The 15,240-nt window shown below is 43.0% G+C and overlaps 1 protein-coding gene across 4 annotated transcripts in view; it reads right to left on the reverse strand.

Annotated features, from left to right (window-relative positions):
- arhgap17b (Rho GTPase activating protein 17b) overlaps positions 1 to 15,240 on the reverse strand; it is a 74,531-nt gene that overhangs the window by 14,436 nt on the left and 44,855 nt on the right. For all 4 annotated transcript variants that reach the window (XM_084071163.1, XM_084071162.1, XM_084071161.1 and 1 more), the window contains exons 8-16: positions 14,782 to 14,850; positions 13,687 to 13,768; positions 10,979 to 11,106; positions 8,862 to 8,973; positions 7,381 to 7,462; positions 7,056 to 7,136; positions 6,795 to 6,908; positions 6,487 to 6,578; positions 5,295 to 5,448 (exon numbers count right to left, since the gene is read on the reverse strand). In XM_084071163.1, the coding sequence (XP_083927289.1) occupies positions 5,295 to 5,448; positions 6,487 to 6,578; positions 6,795 to 6,908; positions 7,056 to 7,136; positions 7,381 to 7,462; positions 8,862 to 8,973; positions 10,979 to 11,106; positions 13,687 to 13,768; positions 14,782 to 14,850 (914 nt within the window). The remainder of the gene's footprint in view (positions 1 to 5,294; positions 5,449 to 6,486; positions 6,579 to 6,794; positions 6,909 to 7,055; positions 7,137 to 7,380; positions 7,463 to 8,861; positions 8,974 to 10,978; positions 11,107 to 13,686; positions 13,769 to 14,781; positions 14,851 to 15,240) is intronic.

Below are 15,240 nucleotides of genomic sequence, written 5' to 3' on the forward strand. Positions count from 1 at the left end.
AGCGTTTTAAAAACGAAAGTAACTGGCCACAGAAACAATGGTGGATCGTTCCATTTTTGTCGGCTGCCCTCGGTCCCATTCGGGCTCACTCGTACTCGCCACCTGATTGGCCAACTGTCGCTGTCAATCACAGAACGATGTGCGACGACACTGATAGGCTCGTCAGTTTGGCGTACACAGCCAATATTGCAGAATGGGCGTTCATGCCAGACTCACTCCTGAAATCAAATGGAAATGAGATTTCCGGAGGGAGGGTTTACCAGGCCAGAAAACTACAACTACTACAAGCTCAGCCTATAGGGTTTCATGCTCATTTTACAGTAAACTCAGTAAAGAGATAAGTGCACAAAGCAGGAAGTAAAACCCAAAGCAGAACACGATGACCGTGAAGCCTATTTTATGCTCCGTCGCACGGCGGTGTCGCATACAGGGACGTGCACAGATAGACTCTAGGTGGTGCTGCCCTTTGCCCTCTTGACCAGAAGTGCCCTTTTGAAAAAAAGAAAAAAAAACGTTTTTGTTTTTTTTTGTTTTTTTTCCAGTTTACAGCAGGGTTCTTCAACAGGGGGTCCTCAGAGTTACTACAGGGGGTCCGCCAAATCTTTATGCGATATGATTTTTCTTTTTACCATAACCACTCGAAACCTAGCATCCCTTTTCTGAGGAGAACTTTAGCCAAATATAGCAGATCTACAAGCCCACAACGCCTCGCGCTGCGAGGCATTGTGGGCTTGTAGAGGTATAGGTGTAGAGGGAAAAAAGAGCAGACCAAGTAAACAAAAAAAAGTATAATTTACTTGAGCACCTGCCCCTCAAAATGTCTGTGCACGCCACTGGTCGCATACTTAAAAAATTGCCGATCTCACAACAACACCGCATCTGCAACGCGTTGAGAGCTTGTAGGTCGGCGTTTTTTTTCCGACGTGAGACCCTGTCGTGCGACAAAGAATCAACTCATCCAGTGCCATTGACGTGTACACGTCCATTTTTTCCAAAAGCCCAGAGTGCCAAAGACGTGGAACCAGTCCAAACCGTTTTTTTTTTCAGTGTCTACCACTAGATGACGCTGTTCCACAACCTATGAGCCACCATTTCAGGTTCAGTCACAGAGAGATCTAGGAGATAACGTGATCACAAGATCTACTGCTCCATTCACTTCCTGGTTAGTGTATGTGGGTAAACGTCTGTAACTTGAGTTCCTTTTTTCCCCCTGCATTTTTTGACGAGATATGCTATTGTCAACGGCCTATAACAAGCGAATGAGGGGTCGTGGTCACATTTTCTTTTTCTCCGCGGAAGCACGGTGAAAGCCTCTGTGATTAGCAACTTTTGGGGGGGTCGATCATATTGGATATAAATATTCTGTGACTACTTGAAAAGGTAAGACATTTTTTTAATCGCTGGCACTATTGGCAATTATTTATTTATTTACTTGGCACTGCCACTGAATGAGTTAATTGGGCTTCACAGTCATCATGTTGAAACTCTACGCTCTTCGCAAACGGAACGACACAGATGCCACTAAACACCAACTAAAGTGAAACAGAGGAAACCCACAGAAACCATACAGGAAGCAGCCTACACAGACAAAAACCTATAGGCTTTAATAGAACAGAACAGTGAGTTAAAGGCCATTATTACACAGAAGGTACAAAGTCATCCACAGTCACAAACATCAACTGAAGACATTGTGCAACAGGTTTTCTTTGGTGTTCCAAAAGTATCTAAATCAGTTGTCCAAAAAAATCCTTTAGGTTTAAAGCTCCTTCTGACTGGTACAATCTACCTGTTCATAATTGGTCAATCAACGTCTTTTAAATTGTTTAAAGCGGTGCTGTCCTCTCGCCTTGAAATTCCTTCATAATTTCTTTTAATTATCATTATAACAGATCTACGACGCAATGATCAATTTATGTGCTCTGTGTGTATTGCTGTTATTGTTGTGTTATTGTAGTATGTTTGTTTTCTTTCTTTGGTCGATGTTAACAATTAATCTATAATCGATTCATTGCCGTTAAGAATTTACTTGATTAAATGTATCGATTTTCAATTAATTTAAATTGAATTTATTGGGGGGAAAACTTTTTTTTTCTTTTTTGGGGCTCGTGAAAGTTAGAGGTATGGTGTGTGTGATTATATCAAATGTGAGTTTACCATAATCACAGTAATCCTTAATCATATTCAAGGGCTTTTGGAGAGAAATGAGACAGACTCCATAGATAGAGCACTGCAGAGGGGAGGTGTGTGTGTGTGTGTGTGTGTGTGTGTGTGTGTGTGTGTGTCTGTGTCCAGCTGATGCTCGTTGATGTTCGTTAATGTTATAGACATCATATATTGAGGATATATATTGCCTTTTGAGCTTTACGCTAACACCCTCCACAGTTGTAGTGTTATATTGCATACATTGGTATTTGGGAACAGCCCTATACATCACACAAAGTGATAGATCCCAATAATACTCCAAGAGGTTCAAAATGGTTTCCCTTTAACCCCATTCAATCCGGGAACGCATCTGTGTCATTTTCACATTTATTTGGCTAAAAATAGCCGCGATGGCCGAGCTATATAAAAATAGCAGATATACAAGCTCATAGCTCATAGCACGGCACTATGAGCTATGAGCTTGTCTATATGCTATTTTTTTTTAATCGTGGAAGATTTGTGCAAATCTTTGAATATATATATTATTTTAAAGCGAACATTTGTAACTCAAACTTTGCTTCTGGTGGGGGTCCCTGGAACAAAACATTTTGAGATGGGGGTCCACGGCCAAATACATATCTAAAAATGTTTTCTAAATCCTAACAGTATGTTGCTATATCAGTGGTGCTCCAACTTTTCCATGTCAAGGACCACCCAAAATGATATGTACTGTATTTGGCTACGGGCCCCCATCTCAAAATATGTTGTTCCAGGGACCCCCCAGAAGCACAGATCGGAGTTAAAATGTTTTGCTTTAAAACATATATATTTTTTAGATTTGCACAAATTTTCCACGATTTTTCAAAACATGTATAACAGCAGATCTACAAGCTCATAGGAGCTTGTAGATTTGCTATTTTTTAATAGCCAAATAAATCTAAAAATGACACAGTAGCCTATGCGTTCCTTAATGGGTTAACTGAAATGCATGGAAGAGAAGTGAACATTCACTTCTTCAGGTTCATCACCAACCATTCATTGTGAAAAACAACATAGCTTATCATCTTCTAACCCCAAATAACAGTGCTAATAGTACAGTGGTTCTCAACCTGCGGGTTGCGACTCCTAGAAGGGGTCGCCAAATCATTTGGAGGGGTTGCCAGATGCGTTGCTGAATGTGCTAAAAAAAACTACTGATTGTTTTTTTTTAATAATAAATAACATTCAGTAGAAGCACAAATCAAGAATATTTAATTAGCAGGCATGATTTCTTAGGAGAAGTGAGAGCGAGCGAGGAAGTGTGTGGGTGTAGGCCTGTGTGTGTGTGTGTGTGTGTGTGTGTGTGTGTGTGTGTGTGTGTGTGTGTGTGTGTGTGTGTGTGTGTGTGTGTGTGTGTGTGTGTGTGTGTGTGTGTGTGTGTGTGTGTGTGTACACTGAGACAGACCGATCACACTGTCTCTATGCACACTTCCCTTTTATGCACCATGACCTAACGTGCTTCGTCAGTCTTTAAGAAGCGTGTTTACTCTGTCGCTATGACATGGAACGGTAGCTCTCAACAGCCCTGAGACAGTGGATGGAGCTTGCCGTTAGATGTACCAAACACGTGTCACCCCGCCAGTATCTCCCACCTGCACCATGAGAAAAATGTAAAGGCACACAGCGACGCAAATACCTGAAGCAGTTTTTTTAAATGGTTCTGTGGGGCCAACATGGCTGCCCGCTGCGAGAAGAGATGTATACAGTAGAGAGATGACGTGTGAAAAATGTTGGTCGACTACCTTTTTCACTGACGAAAACTAAATAAAAACAAAAAAACTATGGTACGATGACTAAAACTATGACTAAATAAATTGTCAATTTCGTCAACAAATAAAAACTAGATGAAAATGTTAGGGAGGGACTAGTGGAGAGCAATTCTATTTGCTTTGAAAATAGCAGATCTACAGCGCTGCGACGTGTTGTGAGCTTGTAGATCGGCTATTTTCAGCATGCAACCAAGTGTAAAATCAGCCATTACGACGCCACCAAGGCACCGCCAACATACATTTTAGTCGACTAAATCAACTGTAGATTTAGTCGACTATAACATTATGATATTTAGTCGACTAAAACTAGACAAAAACTAAAACATTTCAGATGACTAAAATATGACTAAAACTAAATGGAATTGTATTCAAAAGACTATGACTAAAACTAAATACAAATGTGCTGTCAAAATCAACACTGCGACACTGCGTTAACCTATATTAACTGTAGATATAGTTGTTTTTTACTAGTTTATTTAGCTTATTATTATAGCAGTCTGTATGCATGCAGACACACAGTGTGTGTATGTTGTCACAGTAGATCGTGAGTCGTGAAGGGAGGGGGTGGGGAGGGGGGGTTGCAAGACTTTTTGCGGGGGTCGCCCTCCAACCAGGTTGAGAACCACTGCTGTAGTGTAAAACCAAACAAAAAGACACACATCCTGTCGTCACTGTCTGGCAGAAACCTTGTATCTGGCGTATGCCTATACTTCCTCATCACTACAGTGTCACACGAGTAGAAAAAATAACCAATCTACAAGCTCACAACACTCTGTGATGTGACACCATAGATCTGCTATTCTTTTTATATATTTGAAAGTGTGTTATTGAACTTTTTTATTCGTGGGCAAAACTTTGAATATATATATATATATATATATATATATATATTTTAAACCCAACATTTTTAACAAGATCCTTATGACTAAACAACAAGGTTCTTTTCGTCCCATAAGAAAAGTAAGCGTTTTGGATTCGGTTTCTCCCAGACAGTGACTATAGTGATGACGGGCCTGACTTCACTCATCATGGCACACTGGGGGGGGCGGGGGGGGGTTGTCACCGGAGACTACAGGGTGGTCTGTCTGCGGAGCAGCAGCCCTAATAATAAAGTTTGGACGCTCTTCGTGGGCAGGAGGGGGAGGGGGCGTCCCGCTGACCGTGACCGACTCGTCGGCCGCCACATAAAACGCAGCCGTCGCGTTGTCGCCCCCCCCGCCCCCCCGTGACTCCGCCTGCCTGCCGCCGCCGCTGGCGGGCGTGGTGCTGCTCTTATTGGGGCGGGGCTGGTGGAGCGGGGCGGGCAGGCTGAGGCTGAGGCGTGGCCGGTGGTGGGACAGGTACCTGTCTTTACGGGGGGTGGTGGTGGGGGTGTGAGCCGCCGCGTCCCCCCCGCTGCTGTCCTGGCTGCCGGGGCGTCTGCGGTCCAGGCCGGGGGTCTCGGCGGAGGAGTCAGGGGTCTCCGGGCCGAACATGTCCGACACGTTGAATTCCACCTCTGGATGGAGGGAGAAGGAGAGATGATGGTGATTATGATGATTATGTTTTTATAACGTCCTAAAATCTGCGTGATGTAAAACTGACATTAACTCAGGGGTCTTCAACGTTTTCAGACCAAGGACCCCTTGGCTGAGAGAGAGAGAAGAAGCAGGGACCCCTCCACTACATATTGTATAACATTGTGTTGTAAATTAAACATTTTCATACATTTCTTAGACAGCTTCATAGACTTTGACAGCACTATCATCAGTGTATGATCGATTAATGTGTATTTTCAGACATTTAACCACTTGAATATTTAGTCTTTTTTTCCCTCTACACCAAACCCATTAGCCAAAAATAGCAGATCTACAAGCTCACGACGCCTCGCGCTGCGAGGCGTCGTGAGCTTGTAGATCTGCTATTTTTGGCTAATGTTCGACTCAGAATAGGGATGCTGGGGTTCAAGTGGTTCATGTAAAAAAACATGATCCTATCACACAACGATTTGGCGGCCCCCCTGTAGTAACTCTGGAGACCCCCTGGGGGTCCCGGACCCCCTGTTGAAGACCCCTGCATTAACTCATTGAGCCCGAGGCTCAGCCTGCCATTGACGAGTTGACGAGTGTGTGGTGTTTTCAATGTTTTACACTAGAGGGCGCTGTTCGCCAACCTATGAGTTGATCCCTATGACTTCTGGAGAACAGTAGACCTTGGAAATAATGTGCTCACCGATGTAATGTTAAAGGATTTATAAAAATCAATTTTTCTGCTGCTTTTTGGTGAAAACAAGCTACATTCAACTGCCCACAACTATGGAAGGGATTATCACGGCACCAACACATGTTTTTCTCAGATTCTACGAGACTCTGCTACGTCTTTTAACCCTTTAAAGCATCGGCGGGTGGATCTTTGTGAAGAAAAATATTCTATGATTTTTCAATGGTTAGTAAAAACTCTCGGAATCGCTGGCAAGGGCAGCCATAGATGATGTTTAACTCTGGTTAATTACAATGTAAATAAGTAAAAAAAACGTGTCAAATAAAACGTTCCCTACCTTCGGGGAAGAACCAATCAGCGTGCGTGATGATGGGCTCTATGATGGTCACTGAGTGAATCGAGGTCGCTGCCGCCATCTCTGCCAGAGTCCTACACACACACACGCACACACACACACACACACACACACACACACACACACACACACACACACACACACACACACACACACACACACACACACACACACACACACACACTTAGAACCAATAGCCAACTTACTAACTGAATAATCGAGAAGCCAGTGGTATAAAGTAACTATAACTAAGTACATTTACTCAAGTACTGTACTGTAGGTTCTCTCACCCTTCAGTCTTGGCCCACAGCAGGTTGGGTCCCAGGACGATGGCGATGTTACTGGGGGTCATCTTGTTGATGTCACTGTCCTGAGACAGCTTAGACAGGAACTTCACCAGATACCTGCAACACACATGACACGCATCTTATTAACCACTTACACCCTTTAAGACCGGGAACGCATCTGTGTCATTTTACATTTCTCTGACTATTAGAGGAGAGGAGAGGAGAGGAGAGGAGAGGAGAGGAGAGGAGAGGAGAGGAGACTACCTGAAGTTGGCCTTGTGGTTCTTTGGTAAACCGTCACATACCACCCACAATGCCTGAAGCCTCTTGTCTGGGTCAGACACACTGAAAACACACACACACACACACACACACACACACACACACACACACACACACACACACACACACACACACACACACACACACACACACACACACACTTACTCTTTACGAAAAAACTAACATCAAGGAACACTTTGCCTGAAGTATGCACAGTGCGTGTGTGTGTGCGTGCGCGTGCGCGTGCGCGTGCGTGTGCGTGTGTGTGTGTGTGCGTGTGTGCGTGTGTGCGTGTGCGTGTTCTTACTTGGATGCTTGAATCCACTCATCATACAGACTAAAGGTCATGAGAGGTTCAGGGAGTTCACGGAGGTAGGACTTCAGAGCTCCTAAACCATGAGAGCAGAACAACACCAGACACTGTTAACCAGTCCCTCAGGGCTCTGTACTAGTGCATTTTCTGTTTTCTGTTATTGCGGAAAAAGCCTTCGCAGGAAAAAGCCAATGGACAAACACGCAACGTGGGCCAGTGGTGTAAAATAACTAAGTACATTCACTACTGCTTTACTTAAGTACACTTTTGAGGTATGTTTACTTTACTGGAGTATTTCCAATTAGCAGTACAAGGTCAACTAAAAGGAATTAAAAAACCTAAGAAAGCTATTGGCTTGTTTCCATTGGGGTCCTTTGTACTCAATTCATAGTGACATTAAATGACAGACAGATATACACAACTATGCAGAACATCATATAAACAGTTTAAAAATAAGAAAAACTGAAAAATATGTACAGTAAACATTTCTAGGGGGGGGGGCTTGGTTTTGACTTTTACAGGGGCCAGTTTAGAATTGCAGCCTCCTGAAGGTATTTTTTTAGGGCAGTTTTGAAGGAGAGTAGGGTTCTACACTCCTTCACTCCTTTTGGTAGGCATTCCACATTTTGGTGGCATAGAGAACAAATTCAACCCCTTGTTTGTGCCAAATCTGGGTTGGACGTGATCAGTGGAGCTACCCCTGGTGTTGTTGCTGACTTCATTTACGTTTTTGAAGTATTAAGACAGGTACATGGGTATCTTAATGTTGTGGTGTATCTTGTAAACCAGGCCCATTGCAAGTTGCTGTACTCTGTCCTCAACCCTGAGCCATCCGACCCTAGCAAAGTGAGCAGGGGTTAGATGAGTTGTAGGGTTGAGGACAGAGTACAGCAACCTGCAATGGGCCTGGTCTACAAGATAAGAGTTTTAATACCAGGTGCTCGAAGAGCGCCTGAGTCTACAGACAGACTGGGACATCGTCCGACACCTAAGTGACACCTATTTGTCATTGGCTGTCCTGGCTGTCCTTCACTCCTTTAAGCCAATGGCGACACGAATGGGGAGACAGCCCGCCCCCCGCAGTAACCGTGCTCCGCTCCCCTCATTCACAGACAGTGCAAGTTTTACTGCAGCCTCAGGCAGGAGGGTTAGCCTAAATGCTAGCGTGCTTCATTAGACCTAGTTTGGCTATGAAGTTATTATTTGGCCATGTTCACACTGACTTCAATCTTCGCTATTGTTGGGAAGACCCGTGTGGTGTCAAAAAATGTTGCCACCACAACAAGCAATCCAAAAAACAAGTGATCAGGTCTATGAAAACAATCACACACACACACACACACACACACACACACACACACACACACACACACACACAGCACCTGGTAGAATATGACTTTTGTCATTTCGTTCTTGTTATTATTATTATCATCATTAGACACTGGACCACATGGTGTGTAAAAAACGGGTCGTACCAGCTACAGCATGGGGGTCAGAGTAGAACTCTGACAGGGTGGAGGTGGAACAGTCCAAGGCTGCCTTCAGCTTCTTCAGTTTAGAAGCCCCTGCTGCTATCCTGAAGAGACCCTGTACAAAGAAAACAGTTTAGAAGCCCCTGCTGCTATCCTGAAGAGACCCTGTACAAAGAAACACAGTCACATATCCTGTGTAGAGACATAACATACATGAAACACTTCAGCCATATGTAAACTTTGGCTATTTAGCCAAACTACAAGCTCTCACGATCTTGTAGATCTGCTACTTTCAAAAGCCTTTTACACATTTTAGACGGGGCATTCTGCATAACTAGTACTTTTACTTTTGGCACTTTAAGTAGAATTTGATGCCAATACTTTTGTACTTTTACAAAAGTGTACATTTTGAATTCCTGAACTTTTACTTGTGACAGAGTATTTCTACATTGCAGCATTGATACTTTTAACTTTTAAGTAAACAATGTGAGTACTTTTTCCACCACTGAGTGTCACAGTGAGAGGCTGTCTGCTTTCAGGACTTAATATTAGACGAGCGTGTCTGGTTTTCATGAAATGAAAGAGGAAGTGATGATGAGAGGAAAGCTAGAAGCAGCGTCCACCTGTCTGTCTGCCGAGCAGCACGGAGTCATATGGCTGTTTGTTACAGTGGTGGAAGAAGTACTCAGATATTTCACTTAAGTAAAAGAAGCAATACCACAATCTAAAAATACTCTGTTACAAGTAAAAGGTCTGTGTTCAAGCAGCGTGGTTTCCGATCGCAATTTTTTTTTAAATGGCTGTGTCAAGTTGTCAACTGTGTGCTGTGCTGCACGTGGGGGTATTGGCCTCAGTGTTTTGCCTGGAGGCGGACACCTCTCAATATTTTTATGAAAATTAAGGCAAAAAAAAGATTTTGGCGTAGACGGAAAAAAGTGGCAAAAGTTACGGTTGTAACTCGGTTGTAAGTCCAGTTCTCTGACTACAGGGGTTGAAGTGGTTAAAGGGATAGTTCACCCTTTACTTTTTTTCTATGGATTCATCACCCCATGGAGACTTGAATTAATGGATTTCATTTTTTGTCTCATTCCTAAGACAATAATTTGATGACCAGCGGACCGACAGGCAGCGGTTCCGGTAGGAGACACAAAGGAGACTCTTTGTGTCTCCTACCGGAACCACTGCCGATCATCAAATTATTGTCTTAGGAATGAGACCAAAAAAAAAATATATATATATCCATGAATTCAAGTCTCCATGGGGTGACTAATCCATAAAAAAAGTCATTTGGGGGTGAACTATCCCTTTAAGTCCTGCCGTTATATTTTGACATGTGGAAACCAGACTCTTCACAATGTGTTCTGTGTGCTGAAGACCTTGTGTTGTTGTGTTGTCATGTCAGATTTCCACATGTCCTCCTCACTACAGAATGATAGGATCCATGTTAAATATTGACAAAGTTCCAAACTGATTGTGAACCAGGGACCACCCAGCCTGACTAAAGAATCAACCTGGGGACCACCACGGTTGTTGTGTTGTGTTGTGTTTGTAACACTTGATATGATATTATTGTATTGTATAATATTATATGATATTGCATTATAATCTGCTTATAGGTAACACTGACACTGTATAATTTTAGTTTTAATACTCATAATCCATCCGATCCGATGCATGCTACTTGGCCTCGGTGTTCCGAACAAAAAATAAGTCGAAATTTCAACTGCCCATAGCGGCCGAACGGTAAGGCTGACAGAAATGGCAGTGGGTACGTTGGATGCGACTCAAAGTTACCTTTACTCAGGTATCTAGTTGGTCGTCACCGTCCGACCTTCCTAAAAAAAAAATGCCGAAAATGGCCAAAACTCAAACATTGAAAAGCGGCGAAAGTGTCAGTTTTCAAGATTTTTTGGCCATTATCTCTGTAACGGAAGGTCCAATCTACTCAGTTCAAAGCGTGTTGGATCGTGACTTTAATGACATTTAGCGCATTATAACATTTTTTCGTTTTTGGGGGGTTTTCGGGTCGAAAGTTATGGTAATTATTCGGGCCGGGCCAGTTAGGGCCCAGTTAGGGCCGGGCCTTAATTTTCAGGCCCGCTGAGAGCTCTTCTCCATACCTCCTCCTTCATGCCGCTCTCCAGGAGCATCATGACGCAGGCCTCGAGGGGCAGGGCGATGTCTCTGCCACTCCTCTTCAGGTGCTCCTCCAGGGACGTGCCGTACGCCGGCTTCTCCATCCACGTGTCTGACAGGAAAAACCACAAAGCAACGGAACGATTAGATGTGGATGAAAGACACACATTCTACAAAACATCAACTCCCATCAACTTCCGTTTTGCCTGTAAAGCCTAGCTAGTAGTGATGTCCGGGTCGGGTTTTTTCATGACCCGCCCCGCCACGGAACCCAATCCGCCTCAACTCGCCCCGCGAACCCATATATACATCTATGCCTCAACCCGCCCGCAACCTGCGGTAAAAAAAAGAAATCGGTAAATTCATGAAGGAAAATAATCTTCAAGTATACACCCCAAGTGTATTCAAACTGTTTTATTGTTATTATTATTATTATTATTATTAGGAATAAAGACAAAACAAGAGCATGTGATTTTTATTTATTTTTTTGCGTGTGAGAGGCTGACCCGCGCACCCGCAGCCCGCATAATTGCCTCTGAAATCCTGACTCGACCCACCCGCGCCGCGGGTTGACCTGCGGGTCCTGCGGGTTATGGGTCGGCCCGCTCATCACTACTAGATAGGCACCGAGTGCCGTGCTATGATTTTTTTTTTTTAAATCTTGAACTTTCAAACATTTGAATATATATATATTTTTTTAAAGGGAACATTTGTAAATTCTCAATTCTTTGCTTCTGGGGGGGGGGGGGGGGGGGGGGGGGGGAGTACCTGGAAAAACATATTTTGAGATGGGGTCCTCGGCCAAATACATATCATTTTGGGGGTCCTTGACATGAAAAAATTTTGAATATCCAAATAAATCTAAAAATGACACAGGTTCTGCTTTTGATATCCACCCTCTGGACATTATTACTTTTATATTGCTGGTGGGGGGGATGTGTTTTTATTTAATCCCTGCTTCTGGTCAGGACATGAATGAAATACGTTCATTTCCTTTTCACAAACTAAACCCCCGGCTTTAGAGTTTTCACTTTTAGGAGGCCAGTAAAAACAAGAGCAGCACAGGACGAGGACTGCCAGTGATGTAAAGTAACTAAGTACTTTTACTCAAGTACTGTACTTAAGTACAATTATGAGTTTTTTTTTACTTTACTGGAGTATTTCCAGTTTTCAGCACTTTTACTTCTATCTCAGAGGCAAATATATTGTACTTTTACTCCACTACAATTATTTGAAAATGTTAGTTACTTAGTTAGATTTTGATTATTATTACAAAACATACATTAACCACTTCAGTCCTATATACATTTCGGCCATTTGAGTGAGCTTGTAGATCTGCTATTTTCAAAGGATTTTTATACATTTGAAAACTTGTGAAACGGGACATTCTGCATAATGAGTACTTTCTACTTTTGGTACTTTAAGTGCATTTTGATACCAATACTTTTGTACTTTTACTCGAGTACATTTTGAATTCCGGACTTTTGCTGAGTATTTCTACAATGCAGAATTGATTACTTTTACTTAAGTAAAAACATGTGATGCAGTCTGGCAGTCCCGCCTGAAGACAAGCTGTTACACAGATCAGTACAGACGGTCTGGCATGATGCAAGCGGGCGGCACTTACAAATCCATTTTGATTCAGAGAAAAGGACTGCATGGCGATAAATCTGTCAGAGATGGAAAAGTCTGTCTGTCTGTCTGTCTGTCTGTCTGTCTGTCTGTCTGTCTGTCGGTCATAGCGTCCCTCCAGAAAGGCTATTATCAGACTTTCCCCGTCGCTGATATATCCCCCCCGGTGATGATGGCCATAAGTTACACTAGATTAAACTCCCCCTCACTTTCCCCAGCCTCCACAGCTCCCAGCAGGCCTGTGTGTGTGTGTGTGTGTGAGGAGAAGCGGCGCGCGGGCGCCGGCGCTAACCTCTTGACTGTCTGCAGTCTCATGAATATTAACTTATGCAGATATGACACACTCCCACCAGCGACCTATCGCCGCGCTGCAGGAGCCCCTGTGTGTGTCGTTTTCATTAACGACATTAACGTTTTCATTAACGTCCGTCCGTCCGTCCGTCCGTCCGTCCGTCCGTCCGTCCGTCCGTCCGTCCGTCCGTCCGTCCGTACCAGTGTTGATTTCGTCGACTAAAACTATGACGAAAAATGTTCGTCGACTACCTTTTTTCACTGACCAAAACTAAATAGAAAATAAGCTATGATGACTAAAACTAAGACTAAATATATTGACAATTTCGTCAACAAATAAAACTAGACTAAAATGTTAGTGAGGGACTAGTGGAGAAGAGATCCAGTAGAACTAAAAGACAAGTCATTTTATGTTTGGTTGCGCTCGGGTGTCGCGCTCTGAAAATAGCCGATCTACAAGCTCACAACGCTGCGACGCGTTGTGAGCTTGTAGATCTGCTATTTTCAGCGTGCAACCAAGTGTAAAATCAGCCATTACGACGCCATCAAGGCACCGCCAACATACATTTTAGTCGACTAAATCAACAGTAGTTTTAGTCGAATAAAATCTTATGATATTTAGTCGACTAAAACTATACAAACACAAAAACATTTCAGATGACTAAAATATGACTAAAACAAAATCAAAATGTGCTGTTAAAATCAACACTGGTTCTATGGGAGCTTTGTCTGTCTGTCTGTCTGTCTGTCTGTCTGTCTGGACGCTTACCTTGTTGTAACTGGATGTTGGGGATCGCTGTCTCTAAGGCCGCCAAGGACTTCCTGTGGTAATCCGCCTGAGACTCTAACAACTGACACGCACACGCACGCACGCACGCACGCACACACACACACACACACACACACACACACACACACACACACACACACACACACACACACACACACACACACACACACACACACACACACACACACACACACACACACACAATCTCAACATGGGCATTGCAAAATAAAGAGAAGACATCTGTGTATCGTAAACAAGACATAGCCTATCAGGAAATAGTGCTAAAATCACTGAATAGACTAGATTTCAGTTTAAAAAAATCATTAAAGTCCAATAAAATCTTCCATATATGAACCCTAGCATCTCTATGGTCAGAAAATAGAAAACAGAAAACAGAAAAGGGCAGATCTACAAGCTCGTAGAGTGACCCGCTGCGAGCTTGTAGATCTGCTATTTCTTTTGAGAGATCGTGAAAATGTGTGCAAATCTTTGAATATATATATATTTTTATGCGATTTTTTTTAAAACTCAAATTTGAGAGGTATAGACCATTGGCTCTCAAAGTGGGGTACCCTAGGGGTACTTGAGGGGGTTCCAGGGGGTCCCCAGCTAAATGATGGACAGGAACCAAATGGACCCTTATGGGTCTGTAACTCAGAGAGTGTACAAATGGAACCAAATGGACCCGTTAGGGTCCATTTGGTTCCATTTGTACACTCTCAGAGTTAAATTAACATTGATTTTACAATATAAATTGGGGTCCCAGAGGTATAAATGCCATTAAATGGGGGTCCGTAGCCTAATGCATGTTATACTGGGGGTCCTTGAAATTAAAATGGTTGAGAATCACTGCTAGAGAGCCATAAAAACCTTCTCTTATGGGGGTCCCTGGCTTATCTTTTCAAATGGGGGTCCGCGGGCTAATAAGTGTGAATTTGGGGGTCCTTGCCATAAAAAATTTGAGAACCACTGGTATAGACTAAGTATAGACCCTGAGGGACCCCCCCCCCCCCCCCCGATCAACTGAAGTACAGCAGATTGAAGTAGTTAATGTTACAGTTGTACTGAACTCACCGTGAGATAGTAGCGTGCGTAGTCGCTGTCTTTAGAAGCAAAGTTGTACATGTCAGCAGAAAGCTGGTCCTGTTGGGAAGAAGAGAATATATAACATCCATCCGTACGCATCAGCAGTGTAGTTACTTTGTAAAGTATACATTAACCACTTCAGACCTATGCTTTGGCAATTTGAAAATAGCCGATCTACAAGCTCGTGACGCGTTGTGAGCTTATGTAGATCTGCTATTTTCAAAGGATTTTACACATTTGGAAACTTGTGAAATGGGACATCGTGCATAATGAGTACTTTTACTTTTAGTACTTAAGTATATTTTGATGCCAATACGTTTGTACTTTTACCCAAGTACATTTTTAATTCCGAACTTTTACTTGTAACAGAGTATTTCTCTCTTGATACTTTTACTTAAAGGACAACTTTGTTTTTTTACAACCAAGGTTTATATGTTAGCTTGTAAT

Source organism: Gymnoscopelus microlampas, assembly GCF_963454915.1.
Source record: "Gymnoscopelus microlampas genome assembly, chromosome: 11".
NCBI lineage: Eukaryota > Metazoa > Chordata > Actinopteri > Myctophiformes > Myctophidae > Gymnoscopelus > Gymnoscopelus microlampas.